Source organism: Taeniopygia guttata, chromosome 23 (assembly GCF_048771995.1).
Source record: "Taeniopygia guttata chromosome 23, bTaeGut7.mat, whole genome shotgun sequence".
NCBI lineage: Eukaryota > Metazoa > Chordata > Aves > Passeriformes > Estrildidae > Taeniopygia > Taeniopygia guttata.
The window spans coordinates 6,826,345-6,845,447 of record NC_133048.1 but is presented as its reverse complement, the minus strand read 5'-3'; the positions used below and the strand labels follow the sequence as shown (position 1 = coordinate 6,845,447).

General features: G+C 51.9%; 2 protein-coding genes, 1 long non-coding RNA gene, 4 other non-coding genes and 1 pseudogene across 10 annotated transcripts; 2 read left to right on the top strand and 6 right to left on the bottom strand.

The window, feature by feature from the left end:
• Positions 1-248: 248 nt before the first annotated feature.
• Positions 249-6,867, top strand: TAF12 (TATA-box binding protein associated factor 12). 4 transcript variants are annotated; one of them, XM_002188992.3, is made up of 6 exons: positions 249-381; positions 3,132-3,383; positions 4,552-4,629; positions 5,344-5,458; positions 5,646-5,734; positions 6,407-6,867. In XM_002188992.3, the coding sequence occupies exons 2-6, from the start codon at positions 3,216-3,218 to the stop codon at positions 6,440-6,442; spliced, it is 486 nt and encodes a 161-aa protein (XP_002189028.1). In that variant the 5' UTR covers positions 249-381; positions 3,132-3,215; the 3' UTR covers positions 6,443-6,867. The 4 variants fall into 4 exon arrangements, with proteins under 4 accessions (XP_002189028.1, XP_032608523.1, XP_012426027.1 ...); XM_012570573.5 differs by lacking the exon at positions 249-381 and adding an exon at positions 444-578; XM_032752632.3 differs by lacking the exon at positions 4,552-4,629.
• Positions 6,868-8,008: 1,141 nt separating this feature from the next.
• LOC115498262 (ras-related protein Rab-39B) lies at positions 8,009-10,000 on the bottom strand. Its single transcript, XM_030290425.3, has 2 exons — positions 9,560-10,000; positions 8,009-8,742 (listed from the first exon to the last, which is right to left on the bottom strand). The coding sequence occupies exons 1-2, from the start codon at positions 9,772-9,774 to the stop codon at positions 8,310-8,312; spliced, it is 648 nt and encodes a 215-aa protein (XP_030146285.1). The 5' UTR covers positions 9,775-10,000; the 3' UTR covers positions 8,009-8,309.
• Positions 10,001-10,103: 103 nt separating this feature from the next.
• LOC121471063 (ras-related protein Rab-42-like) lies at positions 10,104-15,672 on the bottom strand (annotated as a pseudogene).
• LOC115498305 (small nucleolar RNA SNORD99) lies at positions 13,353-13,423 on the bottom strand. Its single transcript, XR_003963721.1, has one exon. It is a non-coding gene; the product is annotated as a small nucleolar RNA SNORD99 (small nucleolar RNA).
• LOC121471064 (small nucleolar RNA SNORA61) lies at positions 14,190-14,306 on the bottom strand. Its single transcript, XR_005982457.1, has one exon. It is a non-coding gene; the product is annotated as a small nucleolar RNA SNORA61 (small nucleolar RNA).
• LOC115498308 (small nucleolar RNA SNORA44) lies at positions 14,508-14,638 on the bottom strand. Its single transcript, XR_003963724.1, has one exon. It is a non-coding gene; the product is annotated as a small nucleolar RNA SNORA44 (small nucleolar RNA).
• On the bottom strand, positions 15,243-15,385 carry LOC115498307 (small nucleolar RNA SNORA16B/SNORA16A family). The gene has a single exon (XR_003963723.1). It is a non-coding gene; the product is annotated as a small nucleolar RNA SNORA16B/SNORA16A family (small nucleolar RNA).
• A 77-nt stretch (positions 15,673-15,749) lies between the features above and the next one.
• Positions 15,750-16,352, top strand: LOC140680477 (uncharacterized). The gene is made up of 2 exons (XR_012051826.1): positions 15,750-15,889; positions 16,050-16,352. It is a non-coding gene; the product is annotated as an uncharacterized lncRNA (long non-coding RNA).
• Positions 16,353-19,103: the final 2,751 nt, after the last annotated feature.

The window sequence follows — 19,103 nt, the reverse complement described above, 5'->3', positions numbered from 1 at the left end:
ACACATGCCGCAGGTACTAAACATGACGTTCGGTATATATATTCTTTCAGCCTTCCTCAACTCATTTCTTATCGCCGTTTCTGTGGTTTTCCCTCAAAAAAGCGCCGTTTTCTCCGCTTTTTGGCTGGCCAGGGTTATGCAAATCGCGCGGGGCATGCTGGGCACACCTCTTCCCGGAAGCGGCGCGGGGAGGGTGAGGGCTTTCGGCGGGAGCGCCGTGGCGCGCAGGCCCGCGCAGGCGAACTCGTTCCTGATTGGCGGTGGTGCGCGCGCGCGCGCGCGCGGGGGGCTCGCTCCCGGCCGGAAGCGGAAGCGCTGCCGGGTGTCGGCTGGCGGCGGAGGGAGCGGCGGGGACGCGGAGCGCCCGCGGGCCATGGGGAGGTACGGGGGGCTCGAGGGGGCTCCGCGGACCACCTGGGGATTCCACACCGGCTGCTGCAAATCCGGGAGGGAACACAAGAGTGAGCGCCGAGTTGGTCCCGGTGGTGGTCGGTGACCTTCGCTCTGCCTCGCGACTGCCGGCGGAGACGTTCTGCACCGGGAGGGGGATTCGTTCCCATCCCGGCAGTCTCCGTGGGGTGAGCGCTTTAAGCTGCGGATGTTCAGCCTGGAGAAGAGAAGGCCCCGGGCATATTCCTAGAGCCCCTTCCGGCTGAAGGGGCTCCTGGGGAGCTGAAGAGGAACTTTGGATAAGGACCTGGAGGAAAGGGAGAAGGAGAATGGCTTCCCATTGCCAGAGCACAGGGATGGTTGGAATACTAGGAAGGAATGCCTGTGAGGGTGGTGGGGCCCTGGCACAGGTTGCCCAGGTAGACTGTGGCTGCTTCATCTCTGGAAGTGCTGAAGACCAGGTTTCACAGGGCCTGTAGCCACCTTGGACAGTGGACAGTGTCCCTGCCCATGGCAGGGGATGGAATGAGATAACGTTAAAATTTCTTCCCACCCAAACCATTCTGGATTCCATGATTGTATTTAGATATTTGGCAAAAATCGCTATGGTTAATGGAAGTGGGAGCCCCCTGAGCACTCCAGTGAATTTGCTGTTTGTCATTAACATGGATTTTAGTTAAGGCTCCAATGCTGTGCTGTTGCAGAACTGAACAATTTGTGGTGCTGATTGTAACACCCAAACCTCCTCTTTCCCTGGAGGGAGCTGCTGCTGTGAGGACCTGGGCTTACCTGCACATCAGCAAGTACCAGGATGCTCTGTTTCCTGGCAGAAAAATGGAGTTTGATCATGTTTTTCCTCAGAATCCTGTGGGATTCTTGTCCTCTGCAGCAGCAACTGTGTGATCGTTTCTGACAATGCAATCTGTGGCACTGTAGCGTGGACAATTTGTGATACTGTGTCCTCTAACCATCTTATATAGAATGTGTGATACAAAAAATATCTAGTGTTTCTGTAGGAGCGAGAGTTATGTGGAAGAGGAGGATGCCAGAGTAGGTGCTGACTGGTGACATTCTGGGAAGGGTGTGGGCTATGGCTTCTCCACTCACTGGGCTCACAGCAGTTGCTGATGTAATTAAAGATCTAGACACTCCGATAGCTGTAAGTAAATGGGGCTAGCATGTGGGACTTACCTTGTGAATCTGTTCCTCCCATGAGTTTTGTGTTCAGGGATCTTAGTGGCATGTGAAGTGTGCAGTAATATCTGGGAATAAACCAAGAAAATCACTTTATGCTGCTAAAGTGCTTCTGCCCAAGGATATTGGGGGTTTGTGTCGGAGGATTTTGGTGTTTCCTTCCCTGCATAGGGAAGGGTAGGAATTCCTGCTTTGTGGATCTGTGAAATGAGGCGTGGGGTGAACAGCCTGAGATCAACCACAGCTAAAGCCAAGACTGAAGGTCCCTCGCAATCTTGTGCTGGACTTCTCAGCCAGAAGTGCCAGCTGAGGGGTTTAGGGTGTGAGCATAATAATTTTCCGTTGTTAATTCAATTAAAATGGATCTGGAAACTTGCCAAGGGCACTGCAGGAGGGTGTCAGGGACATAAATTCCCCTCAAAGGACTCCATGTCTGCAGATGCATGAGTATGCATTGGAGTGAAGCACTAAAGCTTCTAAATTCTCTCATGTCCCTTCTTGTGTGGGTTTTGATATTAGTTAATCCAAACTAACCAGGCTTGTTTTGATGAAGGGAAATGTCTATTTGTAGATCAGGGACCAGACACTGTATGTGAATGTCCCGTAAAGCTGGTAAAACAAACTCTTCTTGTGAGTTCAGCCTTAGCTGCTCAGCCCCACCATGAGAGGCTTTGCCATCAAACTGTTCCTTAAACTCTTTCCTATGACAGACCCATCGATGCTACCCAAGGTGGTTGTGATAGTAGAAGGTGCAGGGTTTGGATGCATTTCCTGTCGTGGAGCAGTGAAGACAGAGCAAAACTTCATTGAGCATAAGGCTTAGAGCAGAAACAGAGGAGGTGCCAGTCAGTGTTCACCCCATGACCAACAGCCTGAGTAACTTCAGCACCTGGAGCATCTGTGTAACCACACAATCCACTTGTAGTTCACCGCTGGGTGAACTCCCTCTCCATTTCCTGTCAATCGCCCGGTGTGGACACACACATGTTCCTCCCCCTCTGAGCACCAGATTATGTTCTCAGAATACAAAATGAACCAATGTTGTCAATCCCACATGGAGAGGCTACTATAGGTCGGGCTGTGAGCGTGATGCTGCCAAAAGTGAGATCCCAGGGAGGCTGGGTCCTGCTTTCTCTCCAGGGCTCTGGATTTTGGGGATGAAGGATTCCATGATGCTGCAGCAGGAACAAGCCATGTCCTGCAGTTAAATCTGCTCTGAGTGGTCTGTTCTTTGTGGGAAATGGGTTCAGGAAGGCTGTGTGAGGTGGATGTGGAGGGGTTCAGCTCAAGGGATGAATGGGTGGGTGGGTCATTGCTGCTGTCACCAGCATGCAGCCACTGTGATGCTGGAAAATTTAATTTTCTGTACACCAGGGAAGGTTTTCTCTGCTACTAAGCATCACTTCTCCCTTCATCCTGTGAGCAAAGATTCCTGATTTATAAACTGCAGGGCCTGTCAGAACACTGCAGTTTTCTCTGGACAAAGACCTGTTCACCCTGCTGAATTCCTGCTATTTGCTAACTGTGGCTTTCCTCTCCCTTTCCAGTTAATTGGTTTGGATCCCCACAACCCCAAGAAGAAGCAGGACTTAGACAAGCTTTATGATTTAAAAGCTAAAGCCCAACAGATTATGAACCAGTTTGGCCCTTCTGCCTTGATCAACCTCTCCAACTTCTCCTCGATCAAGCAAGAACCAGGCAGCACCCCCCCACAGAGCTCCATGGCCAACAGCACCACTGTGGCAAAGATGCCAGGGACGCCCAGTGGAGGAGGGCGGCTCAGTCCTGAAAGCAACCAGGTAATTCCATCCCCACTTTGGGACAATAGGGATGATGCTTGGGCATCACAATTATCACAGATTTGCCTGTGGCTTCATTCGCCTTCTTTAAATCACCAGCAGAAATATAATGTTTATTAAATTATCCATTTCTGAGTGAACAAAACTTCCTTACAGAGTTCCTCTCTCCCAGGTGCTTCCTGGCTGAATGGAGTTTGGATGCTGTAGGTGTAGAGCTTTTTCCAGTCTTAGGAAAGTGTATATTGGGGTGTGACAGGGGAAGTTATTTTTAAATGAGGTATAGATGGGAAAAATATGGGGAGAGGTGAAGGTTGCCCAGAGAAGCTGTGGCTATCCCATCCCTGGCAGTGTCCAAGACCAGGTTGCATGGGGCTTGGAGCAGCCTGGGATAGTGGAAGGTGTCCCTGCCCATGCAAGGGGGTGAAATGGGATGAGCTTTCAGGTCCCTTCCAACTCAACCTGGCATGGAGCCTTTGATGTGCATAAACCAAACTTCTGCCTAGGGAATGCCCTGGCATTGCTCTCTAATGGCGTTGCTGGCACCCGGACTCTTAGGAAGTGCACTAAACCCTAGCATGAAACAGCCACAGCAGTGAAGGAATGAGGAAGGGCAGGAATTTCCCATCTGTGTCTGGTTGACCGACCAGGCTGACAACTTCTGTCCATATCTTTTAAGACCTAGCATCCTGTTGTTCAGCCCAGTGTGGTTTCTGCTCCTGCCACATCTGACTGCCCTGGAATAACCCAGCACTCCCACAACTCTGTTTTCCATGTGAGGCACTAAAGCTGATAAGTGCTAGAGCCGTGGAAATGCTTCCCCCATGCCCTGGGCACAACTTTAGTCACTGCTATGCTGATTGCACTTGCTGTCTGCATCTTAACACTTGTAGTTTTGCCTTTTCACTCCTTGCCAGCAGCATTTTTTTGCTGGAAACATTTATTCTGGCTGCTGCACTCCAGTTGCTGTCCAGAGCAACCACTGGTGCTTGAAAATTACTCCTCAACACCTGATATTTCTTATCTCTGCCATTCCTGAGCTGATAGACTGTGTCAATAGTGTAACTCGGCCCTGGGGGCATGGGGGAGGAGGTGGTTGTGGCTGTGCTCCACCGGCAGCTTCTTTGCTGGAGCAGGGCAGTAAATCCTTCCTCTCCTCCTACACGCTCAGGTTTTAACCAAGAAGAAATTGCAGGACCTGGTGCGTGAGGTGGATCCGAACGAACAGCTGGATGAAGATGTGGAAGAAGTAGGTTCCAACCCTTGGAAGGGACTGCAGAAAGAGTTCATTTGTAATTTGTCACAGATCAGTGGCCCTTTGTCCAAGGAGGGAGCATTGGTTCATGTAACATTTATTGTCCTATGCAGCCTTCAGCAATCCCTGGTTTTCTGCATCCCAGTCCCAAAAAAACAGCAATTGCAGCAAACACCTATGAAATCCACTCCTTTGAGTGGAATTTTGGACACCACAATTCAAGAAAGATCTGAAGCTATTGCAGGGCTCCCAAAGGAGACTCTGAAGATGGGGAAGGATCAGGAAGGAGCACAAGAGGAGAGATTGAGGGCAGAGCTCTGTGGGGGCTGCAGCTCCTCCCAAGAGGCAGCTCCGACCTCTCCTCCTTGTGACAGGGACAGGAGCCAGAGAATGACTGGAGCAGCATCAGGCTGGAGATCAGGAAAAGGTTCTTCCCCCAGAGGGTGCTGGGCACTGACCAGGCTCCCCAGGCAATGCCAGCTCCCCAGGAGGCCAGACTCAAGGAGCATTTGGACAACACTCTCAGGCACAGAACGGGGATTGCTGGGGTGTCCTGTGCAGGGCCAGGAGCTGGCCTGGATGATTCTTGCAGGTCCCTCCCAATTCAGGACGTTTTGTACTTCTAAATACCAGCTTCTGAGGGCTTGTTTTCATCTTCTCACATACTCAGTGCTGACCAGACTGGTTGTTACCCTTGTTCCACCATAGATGCTGCTACAGATCGCTGATGACTTTATTGAGAGTGTGGTGACAGCCGCCTGCCAGCTTGCACGGCATCGCAAATCCAACACTCTGGAAGTCAAAGATGTCCAGTTGCACCTTGGTGAGTGACTCTTACCTGTTTGTTTTCCCTTCTACCCCCAGCTCTCAGCTCCTCCTGGAGTCAGGGCGCAGGTGCAGTGCTGTGGTGGAAGCCTGTGAGTAGATAATATATCCCTGCCTGTGGCAAGGGGTTGGAAATGGATGAGCTTTAATGTCTCCTCCAACTGAAACCATTCTGTGAATTCTAGAGCGCCAGTGGAACATGTGGATCCCAGGCTTTGGTTCTGAGGAGATCAGGCCCTACAAAAAAGCCTGCACTACAGAAGCTCACAAACAGGTAAGGAGCCCTCACAACACCAGGAATTACTAGGAATTACATGGAAGGCTGGTATGAGGATGGTGGTCATAGCCTCCTGGCACTGAATTAGTGGCCTCTTCCAAGTAATTCAGACCGGAAATTACTTCCAGAGCCTCCTGATCTGTTTGTGCAGTGGGCAGAGGTTGCTGTGTCTCCTCAGCTATGTTGGCTTTGCCCAAAGAGAAGCAGCAGCTCTTGGTGCTGAGGAGCTTGGAAGGGTTAAAACCAACTAGGAGCTGCACACAGGCACTTCTCAGCTGCCCCTGGCAACTCCATCTCTGTGCAAAGGGACTGAAAACACCCTTCATTTTGCTTTTAAGCGGCATTGGACCATTGGTTTTTAAGCCTAGAAGGAGCTGCCCTGCAGTGGGTTCATGGGTGATGCTGCAACTCCCACTGGGCAGAGAGGGTACCTTGAGATGGGCTTTGATTCCACTGGCCCAGGTTGCCAAGGGGAGCAGCACAGATACTTCCTTCTCCTCTTCAGCCTGGAACCCCATTAAGGTTCAAACAGACCTGAAAGACCTGCGTGGAAGCAAGTCAGGCAGCGTCCTGGGAACACCTGGGATGCCTTGTTTCTGCTGTGGGTGGTTGTGCAGTCACCTGCTCTGAGCTGCTCAGCTTCCCATGGTTTTCCCTCTCTTGTTGCAGAGAATGGCACTGATCCGCAAAACTACCAAGAAATAGCCCCTGGACAGAGCCAGAGACGCCACCAGTGCAGTTTGGGATACCTGCCGCTCCATTGAAGCTTCCATGATGTCATCTGTGGGATATTTTTTAATGCTTTACAGAGAAGCATCTATTTTTTATTAACAGTGCAGCAATATCTTTACTTGATGAGGAGACCTGCCAAAAACAGTCTACACGCTGTTCTCGTTCCTCCTCAGAGTGCAACAGTCTCAAACAGACTTACATTTGTGACTTGAAAGTGGTTTATCGTACAAGGGTTTATGCAAGGGACAGAGCATTTGATCGTGTGTGGGACAGTATTAGAAGCATCTGTAGAGGTTTTTGTTTCCTCCTTCCTGCCCCTACCTGCTCCAGTACTTTGTAATGTCAGTGTTTATATAAATCCTTGAGTTCGTTTTACATGAATAAAGAAATTAATCTAAGCTGCTGGCACAGGCTTGTGCTCTTTAGGCAGCATTGCACAGGGTGGCAGGGGAGGGTACCTGTCACCTCGGCTCTGTATGTGGTGCTGTTCTGTGAGGGATCTCCTGAGAGTTTACAGGGAGCAGAATCATGGAATATCCTGAGCTGGAAAAGATCCCCAAGGATTATTGAGCCCAACTCCTGGTCTGCCCAGGATGCCCCACCAATCCCACCCTAAGCCTAAGAGCACTGTCCAATGCTCTTTGGAGCTGTGGCAGACTTGGGGCTGTGCGTATTCCCTGGGGAGCCTGGTCATTGCCTGAGCACCCTCTGAGGGAAGAGCTGTTTCCTAATACAAAATCTCTCCCTCCCTTGACATAGCTTCAGCTGTTCCCTTGAGTCCTGTCTCTGGTCACAGGGAGCAGAGATTGGTGTCCCTTATGAGGAGCTGCAGATGCTGGTGAGTCTCCCATTTCCTCCAGGGTGAACAAACCAAGTGCCCTTAGCTGCTCTTACAGAGGTTTCCTCCCCTCCAGACCCTTCTAGACCACAAAGATTTGGCCAGTCCCTCACCTACCAGTCAGGATGACCAGGTCACTTCCCTCCTGACCTCCAACCTATTGCTGGGATATTTGGACTGTTGGGAGGGAGATGTTGTGACAGAGCAGGAAGTCAGAGTCCCCCAGATTCTGTCTGTACCTGGACACTGAAAAGGCCACATGCCCCTGACTGTTCCTGTTGCTCTGCTCAGACCTCAGGGAAGCTGTGGGGGCTGTTGTGGGGATGCAGGAGTTGACAGCACTGCAAATCCCTGCATGACAGGAAGGTTCCTGCAGCCCTAGGCAGAGCTGGACTCATCCTCCTTGTCCAGCGCTCTGGACGCTCCCAGTACCTGCAGGGGAAACCAGGGTGGGTGAAGTGATTCCATGACCATCCAGGGCTCACTCCTCATGTCGCTGTGGGATGAGGAGCCTGGGGAGCTCCTTTCTGCAGACTTGTAGAGAGGGTTTTTTTTTTTTTTTTTTCAGATGATATTGTATGAAGATTAATCTGAAAGGGAAAGTGGGCATTTCCTTAGAATGGTATGTGGTTATTTTTGCTTTGGACTCAACTAGGCATGTACTCAGCCAGAGTGGTACATACATCATCTGAGTTCCATGATAAATTTGTCACTTTTAATTATATTTGGAAAGACTTAAAGATTTAGGGCTTTATGATTGGGATCTCAGTCAGTACAAGAGAGAATAGGGGAAGGGGTGACATTGACCTCTGCAGGCCTGTGGAGTTCCACCTGGGGACTTCACCCTTCCAACATACTTCCTTTTTCCCAGGAAAACACAGGCAAGCAGAGGGTGACCAAAGGTATTTAATATAGCTATGCCTCCCCTGTCTGCGCCTGGCTGCTCCATATCCACTTCCCCTCCTGAGCCCAGCATGTCCTGCCTTGCCAGTGTTCCCCGCTCTAGCATGAGCATCTCTTCTGCTTCTCCTCCTTCTCCAGTGCCTGAGCCTTGGGCAGTACCAGCCGTGGGGTGCTGCTCTTTACCCCATCCCACGCCTCGCTGGCCACCAACCGCCCCATCTGCAGCGCTTGGTAAATGGCCACCGTCAGCATCTGGAAGGCCTGCACCACATTGGAAGCGTCTTTGGCTGAGGTCTCCACGTACTGGACACCCAGTGAGGCTGCCAACTTCTCTGCCTCCCTCTGGCCCACCTGGCGCTGCCCAGCCAGGTCACTCTTGTGCCCCACCAGCAGAAAGACCATTCGGAAGGGCTGAATTGTGTCAGTCACCTCCTGGTGCCATCGCCGAATGCTCTCAAAGGACGTGCGGTTGGTGATGTCGAAAAGCAGCATCCCCCCAGCAGAGTTGCGGTAATACGAGCGAGTCACAGACCTGGGATGGGGACACCAAGAGCAGAGGAGTGAGTGGCCCCTGGGATTTCGTGTGCCACCTCAGGCAGCATGTTCTCTGCCTACAGAGTGGCCCTGTCTAGGACCTGATCCTGCAAGCAGCACCTTGCGCTCAAAGCACCATGAGAGGAGCGAGAATCAGCCTTTTGCTGTGTCAATAAGAGCTCCAGGGGCAGCTCTGTCCATGCTCAGCCACCAAAGCTCATCTGTCTCCTGCAGCCACAGCCCCCCAGTGCCCCTGTGTCTGCAGCCATGTCCCCAGGGCTCCACCATCCCTGCTGTCATGGTCCTGGAACTCTTCTGTCCTTGCTGCCATGTCCCCAGTACTTTCCTATCTCTGCTGCGAAAGTCCTGGAACTTTCCCATTCCTGCAAACCCAGATCTGCCACTCTCCCATCCCCTGCAGCCACATCTCCCAAGCTTTCCTGTCCCCAGGAGCTGCCTAGCTGGTGGAGGCAGCCCCACAGTGAGGTGTGAAGGCTCCTAGCAGCTGATCTGAGGAAGATATTTTGCCGCACACTCGGTGGGCTCCCAGCTGTTTCCCAGCCCCTCTGCAGCTGGTGTGGCAGGGGGGTTCTCGGGGGAGTACTATACCCCTTTTAAGAGCTGGAGCAAGGGCTCACAAGGCAGTCCCAGGGGCTCCTTTCCTTTGGCTTTTGACATGGTGGTTTCTCACCCAAAGGGACAAGTGGGAACACAGCCACATCAACAACCTCCTAAGGCTTGGAATCACAACACTCCACCCCAAATCTGGAGGGGGACACCCATCTCCACCACCCTTCACAACCCAATGGACCTACCTGAACCTCTCCTGCCCGGCTGTGTCCCAGAACTGCAGCTTCACTTGCAGCCCCGGCTCCAGCTCCACGAATTGTACGTAGAAGTCCACCCCCACTGTCTGGTTGACAGCGTCCAGGAAGACACCCTCGGTGTAGCACCGCAACAGTGAGGATTTCCCCACTGTCGAGTCCCCCAGCATGATTACCCGGAACTGGTACTGCCACCGTGGCTCCATCGGTGCCTCTGCCGGCTGCCAGGACCTGCCACCCCCGCACCAGGAGCATGTTCAGGCAGGCAGGGAGCTCCTCCACCCAGGAGGCGTTCCCAGTACCATCAGTGCTGTGTGGCCCCTTTGGAGCCCCTTTGTCCCTTTTATTTTGGCTCCATCCAGCTGGAAGCACTGACGGGTGCCTGCTCCCATTTTCCTATGGACAGGACACCCTGAAAAGTGTCCCAGACAAGGGGAGCTGTTGCACCACCAGTGATGCCCCCCAAAGAAGAGGATCCCCCATACCATGGATTGAGTGCTGTGTCCCTGCCTGGGATGCAGTGCTTGGCACAGCCTTTATTTAGTGTGGAAAAGCCATAGGTTTATTTAAAACACTCCTACAGCAGAGTACTATTTTTTCAGAGCCTCCAACTTAAGGTTTGAAATAAACCCAAACCCAGGGGGGAGACCCAGCCCCATAATCACCTAAGGGCTGCAGGTGCTGGCTGGAGAGAGAAGCATCCCCACAATTTGGGGTCCCACGTCCCCCTATCCCCATCAGCACTGGCAGCGCTGCCGGGGTCCCTCCCTGCCAGGGGCTGGTGGTGACTCTGGTTGGGGCAGAGCCTGATGCCATCACATCCCTGGTGTGGGGCAAGGATCCCCCTGCCCAGTGCCTGCTGGATACCTCCAGCCAGTGTCTGGAAGGCCAACTCCACGTTGAGGTTGCTGAGGGCCAAGGTCTCCACAAAGGCCATGCCCAGAGTGGTAGTGAGGTGTCCAGCTTCCTCTGCTGACACGGCTCGCTCAGCCACCAGGTCACACTTGTGTCCCACCAGGACAAAGGCAGGCACCGGTTCCCCCCAGCCTCGTGATACCACTCAGGAACGTGCTAAAAAGATGACCGGTTGGTGAGGTCAAACACCAGCAGCACCCCAGCTGCACTCTGATAGAAGGACCTGGTGATGGATCTGGGCATACCCAGCAGGTTTTCAAAGGATACTGGGAAGCTCTAACACGGACAACCCTAGGATGGGGCTTGGGAGATTTTTGGGTGACAATAATCAGGAGTGGGAAATAGAGACCTGTCTTAGCCATTTACACAACCATTTTCTGTTCAGCTTCCCTCTCCCCAGACTGGGTGGCTCCAGAGGAAACCTTTGGGGGTTTCAGGGACTCTGTGGTACCGTTTATCCCCGCAACAGCCCCAGATGCAGTGGGAATGGGGCAGCACTGGACAGAAATATGGCACCACCAGAGCCAACCCTGGGCTCCCCAAAAGGTTCCCAGGGATGGAGAGGGCCTGGGATCCCAGCTCCAGCCACAGCACTTTGGTCTTCAGCCCTTTGTGCCCCATTTGAACCTCTCTCATGCTCCCAGGTGCTCCTGGCTTCAGCCTGATAAAATCAGGAAAGAAACCACCCAGCCCCAGCCCACCAGGACCCAGGACCAAGCACCCAGCCCTGCTCCCTTGCTGCTCCCCTGAACAGCTCCAGCATCACTGCAAGCTCAGCACAAGGTGTCACTGGCCCCTAAAGTATCACCATCCCAGTGAGCCATTGCTGCCTGTCCCTGCACACCCAGCTGGGGATTTACAAATGCCCCAGGATGGCAGGAAGACTCAGTGCGGTGCTGGGGCCCGCATACCCACCTCACCTGAACCGCTCCCGACCAGCCGTGTCCCACAGCTGCAGCTTGGCCTTGCCAATGGGTGGCATCAGGATAGTCCGGCTGTAGAACTCGACGCCGACGGTGGGGCTACTGGTGGCTGCCCCACCAGGACCCCCACCTGGCCCATCAGTGAAGCAGTGCAGGAGTGAGGACTTGCCCAGGCTGTGCCTCCCAGCATGATGACACGGAACTGGAAGTGTCCCTCAGAGTCAGGATCCTGGGGGAAATCTGTCACTGTCTCCATGGCTGAGCTGACCAGATCCTGACCCACTGCATTCCTGCCATGCTGGTAGCGACAGGACAGGTCTCCACCCTTGTCCCCACCCCACCTGAGGACAGGGACAGCTCTGGCCCCCGCAGTCACCCGGGCAGACAAGCAAACTGTTTGGGAGGGAGCAGCTGCCAGCTCCATCCTCATCCTTCCTGGTAACACTGGTGAAAGTTTACATCTTCCCAGGTGTACATTCAAAAAAGTGTTTGGAGCTTCTGCATGGCTCTTTTAACCACTCAAGAAAACCACTGAATTTTTACTTGCCTTTTTAATTCTCTTGTTTTTTAAACTATTTTTTTCCATTAACCTGTTTCCCAACCACCAAACTCCAAAACACAAACCCTAGCAACAGCCCAGCATTTCAAACTTTAGTAACACAGGTTCAGCTCTAATCACATTGGCATTAGTCTTCATTTGTTGTCACCAGGATGTTGTGTTGCCACATGGCAGCTCCGCATGCGCACCTCTACTGGCAGACCTTCATGTCTCTGCTGCCTGGCTTTGGTGACAACAGGGACAGTCAGGCAGTGAGTGCAGACTCACTGGTATCCCCCCAGAAGCCAAGATCCAGGGAGAGATGGGAGATGCTCCACAGGGAAGGGGCTCTCAAGACCTGCAGGTAGGAGACTTAGGACTAAGAGGTACCAGCTCAATACTCCAGGACAAAAATTTACCACAGGTTCAGGGATTTTGCCACAGCCCAGCCATCCAGGGACAGGAATAGCTCCAACTCAACCCACTGAGTTGGAGCTAGAGGCTGTGGGTCCCCACAATCCATTTTTCTCCATGGTGAGAAAACCAGCAACCAGAATCACCAAGGCCTCCAGCTAAGGGTGTTGGAACATCCCAAGTTTGCAAGGAGCTCCTCTACCATCTCCATGAAGGCCCAGGTATTTCTGCATTCCGGGGACCCCTGCCAAGGGCTGCGGGGGACACCCCACTGGTGAGTGCTGCAGCAAGCACAGGAACTCGCTTCTGAGAACTGGTGAACTCCACTGGAAGGTGATGCTCAGCCTCCATGACTCAGAGCCAGCCCAGCCTCATCCCATCCCAATGCAACTCAAACACAGGAAACACAAGGATTTGAAGTAATTGCATTTATTCAAACTCTTACCACACACAGAATATTTCAAGTTGCAAGGGACCCACATGTATCACCAAGTCCAGCTCTTAAGTGAATGACCCATACAGGGATCAAACCCACCACCTTGGCATTACTGGCTCCCTGCTCTAATCAAGTATTTAATATCCAGACATGTTCCTGAGAAAACTCCATGGAACAGACTGCTCTTCAATGTGGAGCATCTGAATGGGAGCTCCAGCAACACCTGGAGCCAAATCAGTTCCAGCTCCCTCACTGCAGGTAAGTGGATCCCAGAAGCAGCTGCTCCCACTTGGTGGAGCTCATAGCTCAGGAAGGAGTGAGGATCTGGCTCTGCAGAGTTCCCACTTCTGGAGGAGAGGTCTGGGAAAGAACAGTCTGGCACTGCACCACCAAGTCCCTCAGAGATGGCTCACCCTCTGCTTAGACCTGAGAAAATGGACAAAAAAACCAATCCAACTGAGTGATGAGCAGTCAGGCTCAGCGCTGTATCAGATTCCATCCATACCAGAACTCCTGGATGTCCCCTCCCTGCCCTGTGATTCTGGGCAGCAAGCACATGTCTGGCCTCAGCCCCATATCCGCAGGATTCATTCAACAGTCTCCAGACTCAGGAATCATCATGGACCAGGCTGCACTGCCACTGATCTCACCCACACCCTGCACCACAGATCACAATTCTTTGCCAATTAAAAGCTTTTAAAACAAGGCTGATCATTCCCACCTGCTTAGTCCAAGTGAAAAACTGGCCACTTCCAGCACAGTCAACTTGAACTGTCCCTTGTCCTCCAGACCCCACTCCAGATCATGCAATCACAGAACAGTTTGGGTTAGAAGGCACCTTAAAAGCTCACCCATTCCACACCCTGCCACAGGCAGGGATATTGTCCACCAAACCAGGTGGAAAACCAGCACCAGGATGGCCTAAGCCCCACCCAACCTGGCCCTGAACATTCAGGGATGGGGCAGCCACAGCTTCTCTGGGCAACCACGGCCTCACCACCCTCATTGCAAGAATTTCCTCCTAGTACCTAGTTTACCCTTACTGCCCATCCCAACACCAGGAGTTCCCCAGAGGACACTTACATGTTCCACACTGCAGCTTTCCCGCAACTCGGGTCCTATGGGAAGCAAGCTGAAGCCCTTGGGACTGTGCTCACAGGTTTTCATCTTTTTCCACAGAGTTATTGCGAAAAGACAAGAGCCAGAGTTTAGTGCCTGAAGCCAATGGGTCACTATAAATCTATGGCTCAGATATGCCCAACAAATTCCAGGCTCCCAACCCTCATGGCATGTCTGCCCCCTGTGCACAATGTTTAACTGCTCTCCTGACTGGGAGTTTCCTTCCCAACAAATTCCCAAAATAGTGAGGCTGGTTCAGCCTGTCTTCCGAGTGGCCCCTCTCAGCACAGGACACACCTGCAGAGAGCCCAAGACCAGCATGAATGTTACTCTTCCTCCTTTTTCGACCACAAGATCGGTATTCAGATCTGATGGGAAAGGGATTTGGAGGGATGGGCTGTGGAGATCCAACAAGGGTACTACCCTCTCACCTGGGTTTATCCATCAGATTTGGAGAGCTCTGGAACAACCAGGACCTCTGGAAGACATCACAACATACCCCCAATATCAGCAGTGGGCTACAGACTTTTGTGGACACATCTCTGACTCATTCCACCCTGGAACCCCAACCAAGGAACAGCTTAATTCCCAAAAATGTATTGGAGGGGTGAGTGACAGTCACAGGCAGAAGAGGCCCAGCAGTCAAAGACCTTCCCATTGCTCTGGCACGTTGTTGGAGACCTGCAGCTACTGTGTGGAGCCACAGGTCTTGGATAAACATGCAGGTAAACACAGAGTTTATCTGGTGAAGTCTGTGACAGAGTGATTGACTGGCTCCGGTATTAGGGTTGACTCCCAGTTCTGCCTCCAGTGAGCCCCAGAGAGAGGAACTGCCCTTATCTCGCCCATGATCTGGATGGAGCAAGAACTAAGGGAGTTTGCAGGGCCCAGCCCCAAAGACAAGCCCTATGGAGGATGCATAGCCTTGGAACAGCACCTGCTGGCACTGCCCAATAGCAGAGGGGCAGGAAACGCTGCTGGCTCCTACTCTGGTCCAGGGAGGCCACAAAACCAACCAATTCTCAGCCTCTCAATTGAGGACTCCAGAACCTGGACTACCCATCTTACCTGCCCAAAGTTGAGGCCATCACTAGCCATCCCATGCCCCATGACCACCTGCTACACCAGGATGATGCTGGGGAAGAAGAGTGTCTTGAGCTTTAAGTAAACTGCAAGAGAAGTAAGTTAATACAAAACTACAGAAAGCCGAGAGACAACGCTTCCCCCCACCACTCCCCCGCCCCGTGCTTCAGTTTGAACCCCAGGGGCAGGGATTTGCGGCACCCGCTTACTTCCAGTACTAGTAACACCCCCTTAGCCCATGGCGGGCCATGTACTTTCCCGAAATGTTGCCAGACAGTTACAAAGGTTCCAACTGAGCGGCGACCGTCGAGGAAAATCTCTTTGCTCTCGGCTCCTTTTTGACTGCATCTACCACAGCACCGACAGACGCAGCTTCGATAGGGCCAGGCGGGTCCCGGGAGCTCTTCCGCCCGCCTGTTCTGGGACAGGCCATTAGATCAGCCTCGGGGGTCCCTCACTTACCCCGGGCGTGGCCCGGCCTGAGGAGGAGGGCGGGGGCAAGGCCGCGCTGCCCTTCGCAGCCTTGGAAGCGCACCGAAGCGCGGCCACCGGACGCGATGCCCACAGGGCGCCGATACAGCGGAGCCGAGTAGCAGGAGAGCCCCAGCGACGAAGGATGGCGGTGGATGGTCCCCGACGCCCTCTTCACGTCCTGCCCCGCTCGCCGCCATGGCCGGAAGAGGTGGAAACTGGTTAGCGGCCACCTTTTATAGTGCGATAGAGCGGGCTCCGATTGGCCGCTGGTTCCGGGCCCTCCCGCAGAGGCTTCTGGGAGTTGTAGGCCGCGCTGCCTACAGTCCCAGCCATTTTCCTGCCTTTCCCCCTTCCAGCGTCCCACTCCACCCCATCCCAAAGAATAAACGAGACTCCCGAACAACCTGCTCTAGTGGCAGGTGTGATGGATAAATGTCTGGTTTATTCACTGAGCTGAGTCATGGTGGAGCGTGAGAGTCGGGGGCGGGGCTTGCTTGACATGGTTGATGGAACGGCAGGGAAGTTGTAGCTTTAGAACAATATGTATGCGTGCTTGCGTAATGGTATCTTAAGTTCCAGGAAGAAGTAAAGAACTCACCAAATAAGGAGAGGTCATGAAGAGGATAAAGGACGAAGACCACCAGCCTTCATCCAGACGACCACCAGGAGGCAGAAGAAGACCCCCTAGCAACAGGGAGCACACGCAGAGTACATCTGGAAGGTCACGTCAACAGGACATGCTACAGTATAAAGAAGGACCGAGCTAAGGAACTGGTGCGAGCCAGTTGGTGGAGCAGAGACTCCCCAGCCGCCCAGCGCTGTATTTGCCCGTATTTGCTTGCTTGCTAAATTAATAAAATTCTCTTTATAAAGTTACACAAATTGGTCCCGTGTCATAATTTATAACAGCAGGTGTTCCTGCCCATGGCAGCGGGTGGGATGAGATGAGCTTTCAGCCCTCTCCCAGCCCAAACTATTTAATGATCCCATGATTCACCACTCCTACTAGCACTGGGAGCAGCTGCACACCCCCACACCACCTAAATGACTCCCCATTCCGGGTGGGGCAAGTACAATTTCTCTCTCCTTCTCCATGCAAGGTCCACATCAGGAGTTGTTCTTTGAAAAGATGAAATCAGCAGCTGCATTTCCCCTACTCCTTCCTCCCTTTTGGAACGGGGGGTGGGGGGAACACTCCACCCTCGGGAAATAGAAGAAAAGGATCTTGGAAACAGAAGCGTCTTTGCCAACACAATACCTCTGTAAGACTCCTTGCTCATGATTCATAATCTGTGGAAAGGATTTAAAACGGCAGCACCTGTCAACGGGGCAGAAGGGAGTGCTGGAACAGATGCTGATGGCACAATTGTTGTGGTGTGTTTTCCTTTGAATCCATGTTTGGTCCCTGTTCTCCCTAATCCCCTTTCTTCCCTAGTTGCTAAATTTCCCGAGCCCTTCCCTAACCTCCTCCCAAATTGCCAATCCTCCCTATCCCTGCCCCTTTCTCCAGAGAGTTCTGTGTCTGTCTTGTTGCCTTCGACACCCCACTAGTTACTTTGCATTATCCCCCCCCCCCCACCATTTTCCCTGATAGGCTCATAAGCTATTTGCCCCACCTTATACTCCTCTCTTACCATATCCTCGTGGGTTCACTTTCCTACACCCCTACTCCTGAGCTGCTCCATAAAAACTTCTGTTCACCCCGCCCCAGTCTTGTCTGGGAGCCCAGGGATAAATCCATCCTGTTCCACCCCAAGACCGGTGTCACTGCTGTCTGTCCCTGCTGTGTCCCTGCCGATAACTGGGAATTGCAGAGCTCGCAGGGGACGGTCGTGCCCCTGCCACAGTCACCCCGCAACACCCTGCACTGTATCACACAATCATAGCAGGAAATCAGCTGGAAAAGCCTGAGACTGCTTCCTGTCCAAGTTCTGGAGAAAGGGCAAAAAGTATGGTCATGTTTTAATTTGTTCTAAGCAAATGAACAGATGAAAAAATTCTCAATGTTCAGTAATGGCCTTTTGAGCTGGTAATTATCTCCAAACACAGGAGATCGGAAACAAAATAAACCCTCAGCCATTTAAGGTTAAGTCTGGGAGTGAGCCCCAAACTTTGTGTGGCCAAATCCTCTGCACGACAGCCCTTGCCAAAGCTGTCAGGGACAAGGTACAAGCAGCTGCTCCCATTCTCTTCCGCCATGGATCTCACAGCTGTTCCGCCAAGTCACGAGGCTATCCCTGGAGTCTCCTTGGCACAGCCGCTGATACAATGTGATCCTAAAAATCATGTCAAATCATAGGGCAGAGTAAAGCCTGGGAGATTACTGTAGGAAAAAACATCAACCTTCCCCAAAAATTCAAAGCTTGGCAAACATTGCTTGGGAAGAGACTCTTCCAAATGCTGAACTGGGAGAATCCCCAGAGAGCAGCAATGAAAAGCACTGGATGCACAGCAGACCTCAGCCTGCCATGACAAGATGGATGGAGACCCAAGAGGGGCAGAGAAAATCCCACTGCATGTGCATGGTCAGTGAAGCCCTGATGAAACCTCCTGAGAATCTCTCACCAGCCTCTTCCACAGCACAGGACAGGGAGCACATGCTGGAAGAGGCTGCAGTTCCCACCACCTCACAGATGGGAGCAGACAATGCACAGTAATGTGAAAACTATCAGTAAGGAAAAGCAGGTGTGCATTAGTGATCCAGGTGGATTGTTGTGCCTATGGCTTCCTGGGACACATCAAGGGGCTGAAGCAAGTCTTGGCCATGGTCAGCTCTCAATCTCTCCCAGCTGTGTTCTCCACCATTGCTTTTTCCCTAGAAATTTTACAGCAGCAGCGGCATGATCTTTGAATGATAGAATCATGCGACATTCTGATTTAGAAAGGATCCACATGATCATCAAATCCAACAGAACTGCACAGAACACCCCAAGAATCCCACCATGTGGCAGAGAAAAATGAGTGTGTGCTGAGCAGAACCCCACACACCTTCTTGAAAACTGACTGCACTTGGAAAAAACATTTTTACTTGAAATAACTAAGGAAGAAAAAAATGAGATACTTTCTGAAAAAATGCTCTAACCAGCAAGAAAAGGAAAGTGAACTCTATCAGTGACATTTCCTGAAGCAGCTCTATCAGTTCCTGCTACTGCATTTCAAATTCATACCCCATCCTGCCACTGAATTAGTTTGATGGTTAAGCAAATCCCAAGTTAAATCCAGAAATTGGTGTATCTAGTAATCCCAGGGAGCTGTGATATCATCTGCCTTGGACTTCTTGCCTTTAGCACGTAAGAGACAAAAGCAGAATTTACTTTACTACATGGAGTCCTTGTCTTTCATCCTGTGAAACACTAAATGGTAGTTAATATGGACTTTTCCTGTAGTCATCCAGGAGAAACAAAATCCCACACTCTATTTAACTGGGATTCCAAAAGGCAAACCTTACAAATCCCAGGAGGTGGCTGTTTTGTAGTTCCAAATAAAAGTTTCTCCTGTGCTTCAGACACAGCAATAATGGCTGGGAGCTGAAAATTAACATTAAAATAAGTAAGTGATATTAAAAAAAAACAAAAAAAAACCCCAAAAAACAAAAACAAAAACAAAAAAAACCCAAAAAAACCACCCCACAAA

Bases quoted from the DNA above. Each gene is read 5' to 3' on its own strand.
- TAF12 (XM_002188992.3), top strand. From the start codon at position 3,216: ATGAACCAGTTTGGCCCTTCTGCCTTGATCAACCTCTCCAACTTCTCC. The intron at 4,630-5,343 runs GTAGGTTCCAAC...GTTCCACCATAG, and splicing joins TGGATGAAGATGTGGAAGAA to ATGCTGCTACAGATCGCTGA. The intron at 5,735-6,406 runs GTAAGGAGCCCT...CTCTTGTTGCAG, and splicing joins CTACAGAAGCTCACAAACAG to AGAATGGCACTGATCCGCAA.
- LOC115498262 (XM_030290425.3), bottom strand. From the start codon at position 9,774: ATGGAGCCACGGTGGCAGTACCAGTTCCGGGTAATCATGCTGGGGGAC. The intron at 8,743-9,559 runs GTAGGTCCATTG...TCCCCATCCCAG, and splicing joins GCCGGGCAGGAGAGGTTCAG to GTCTGTGACTCGCTCGTATT.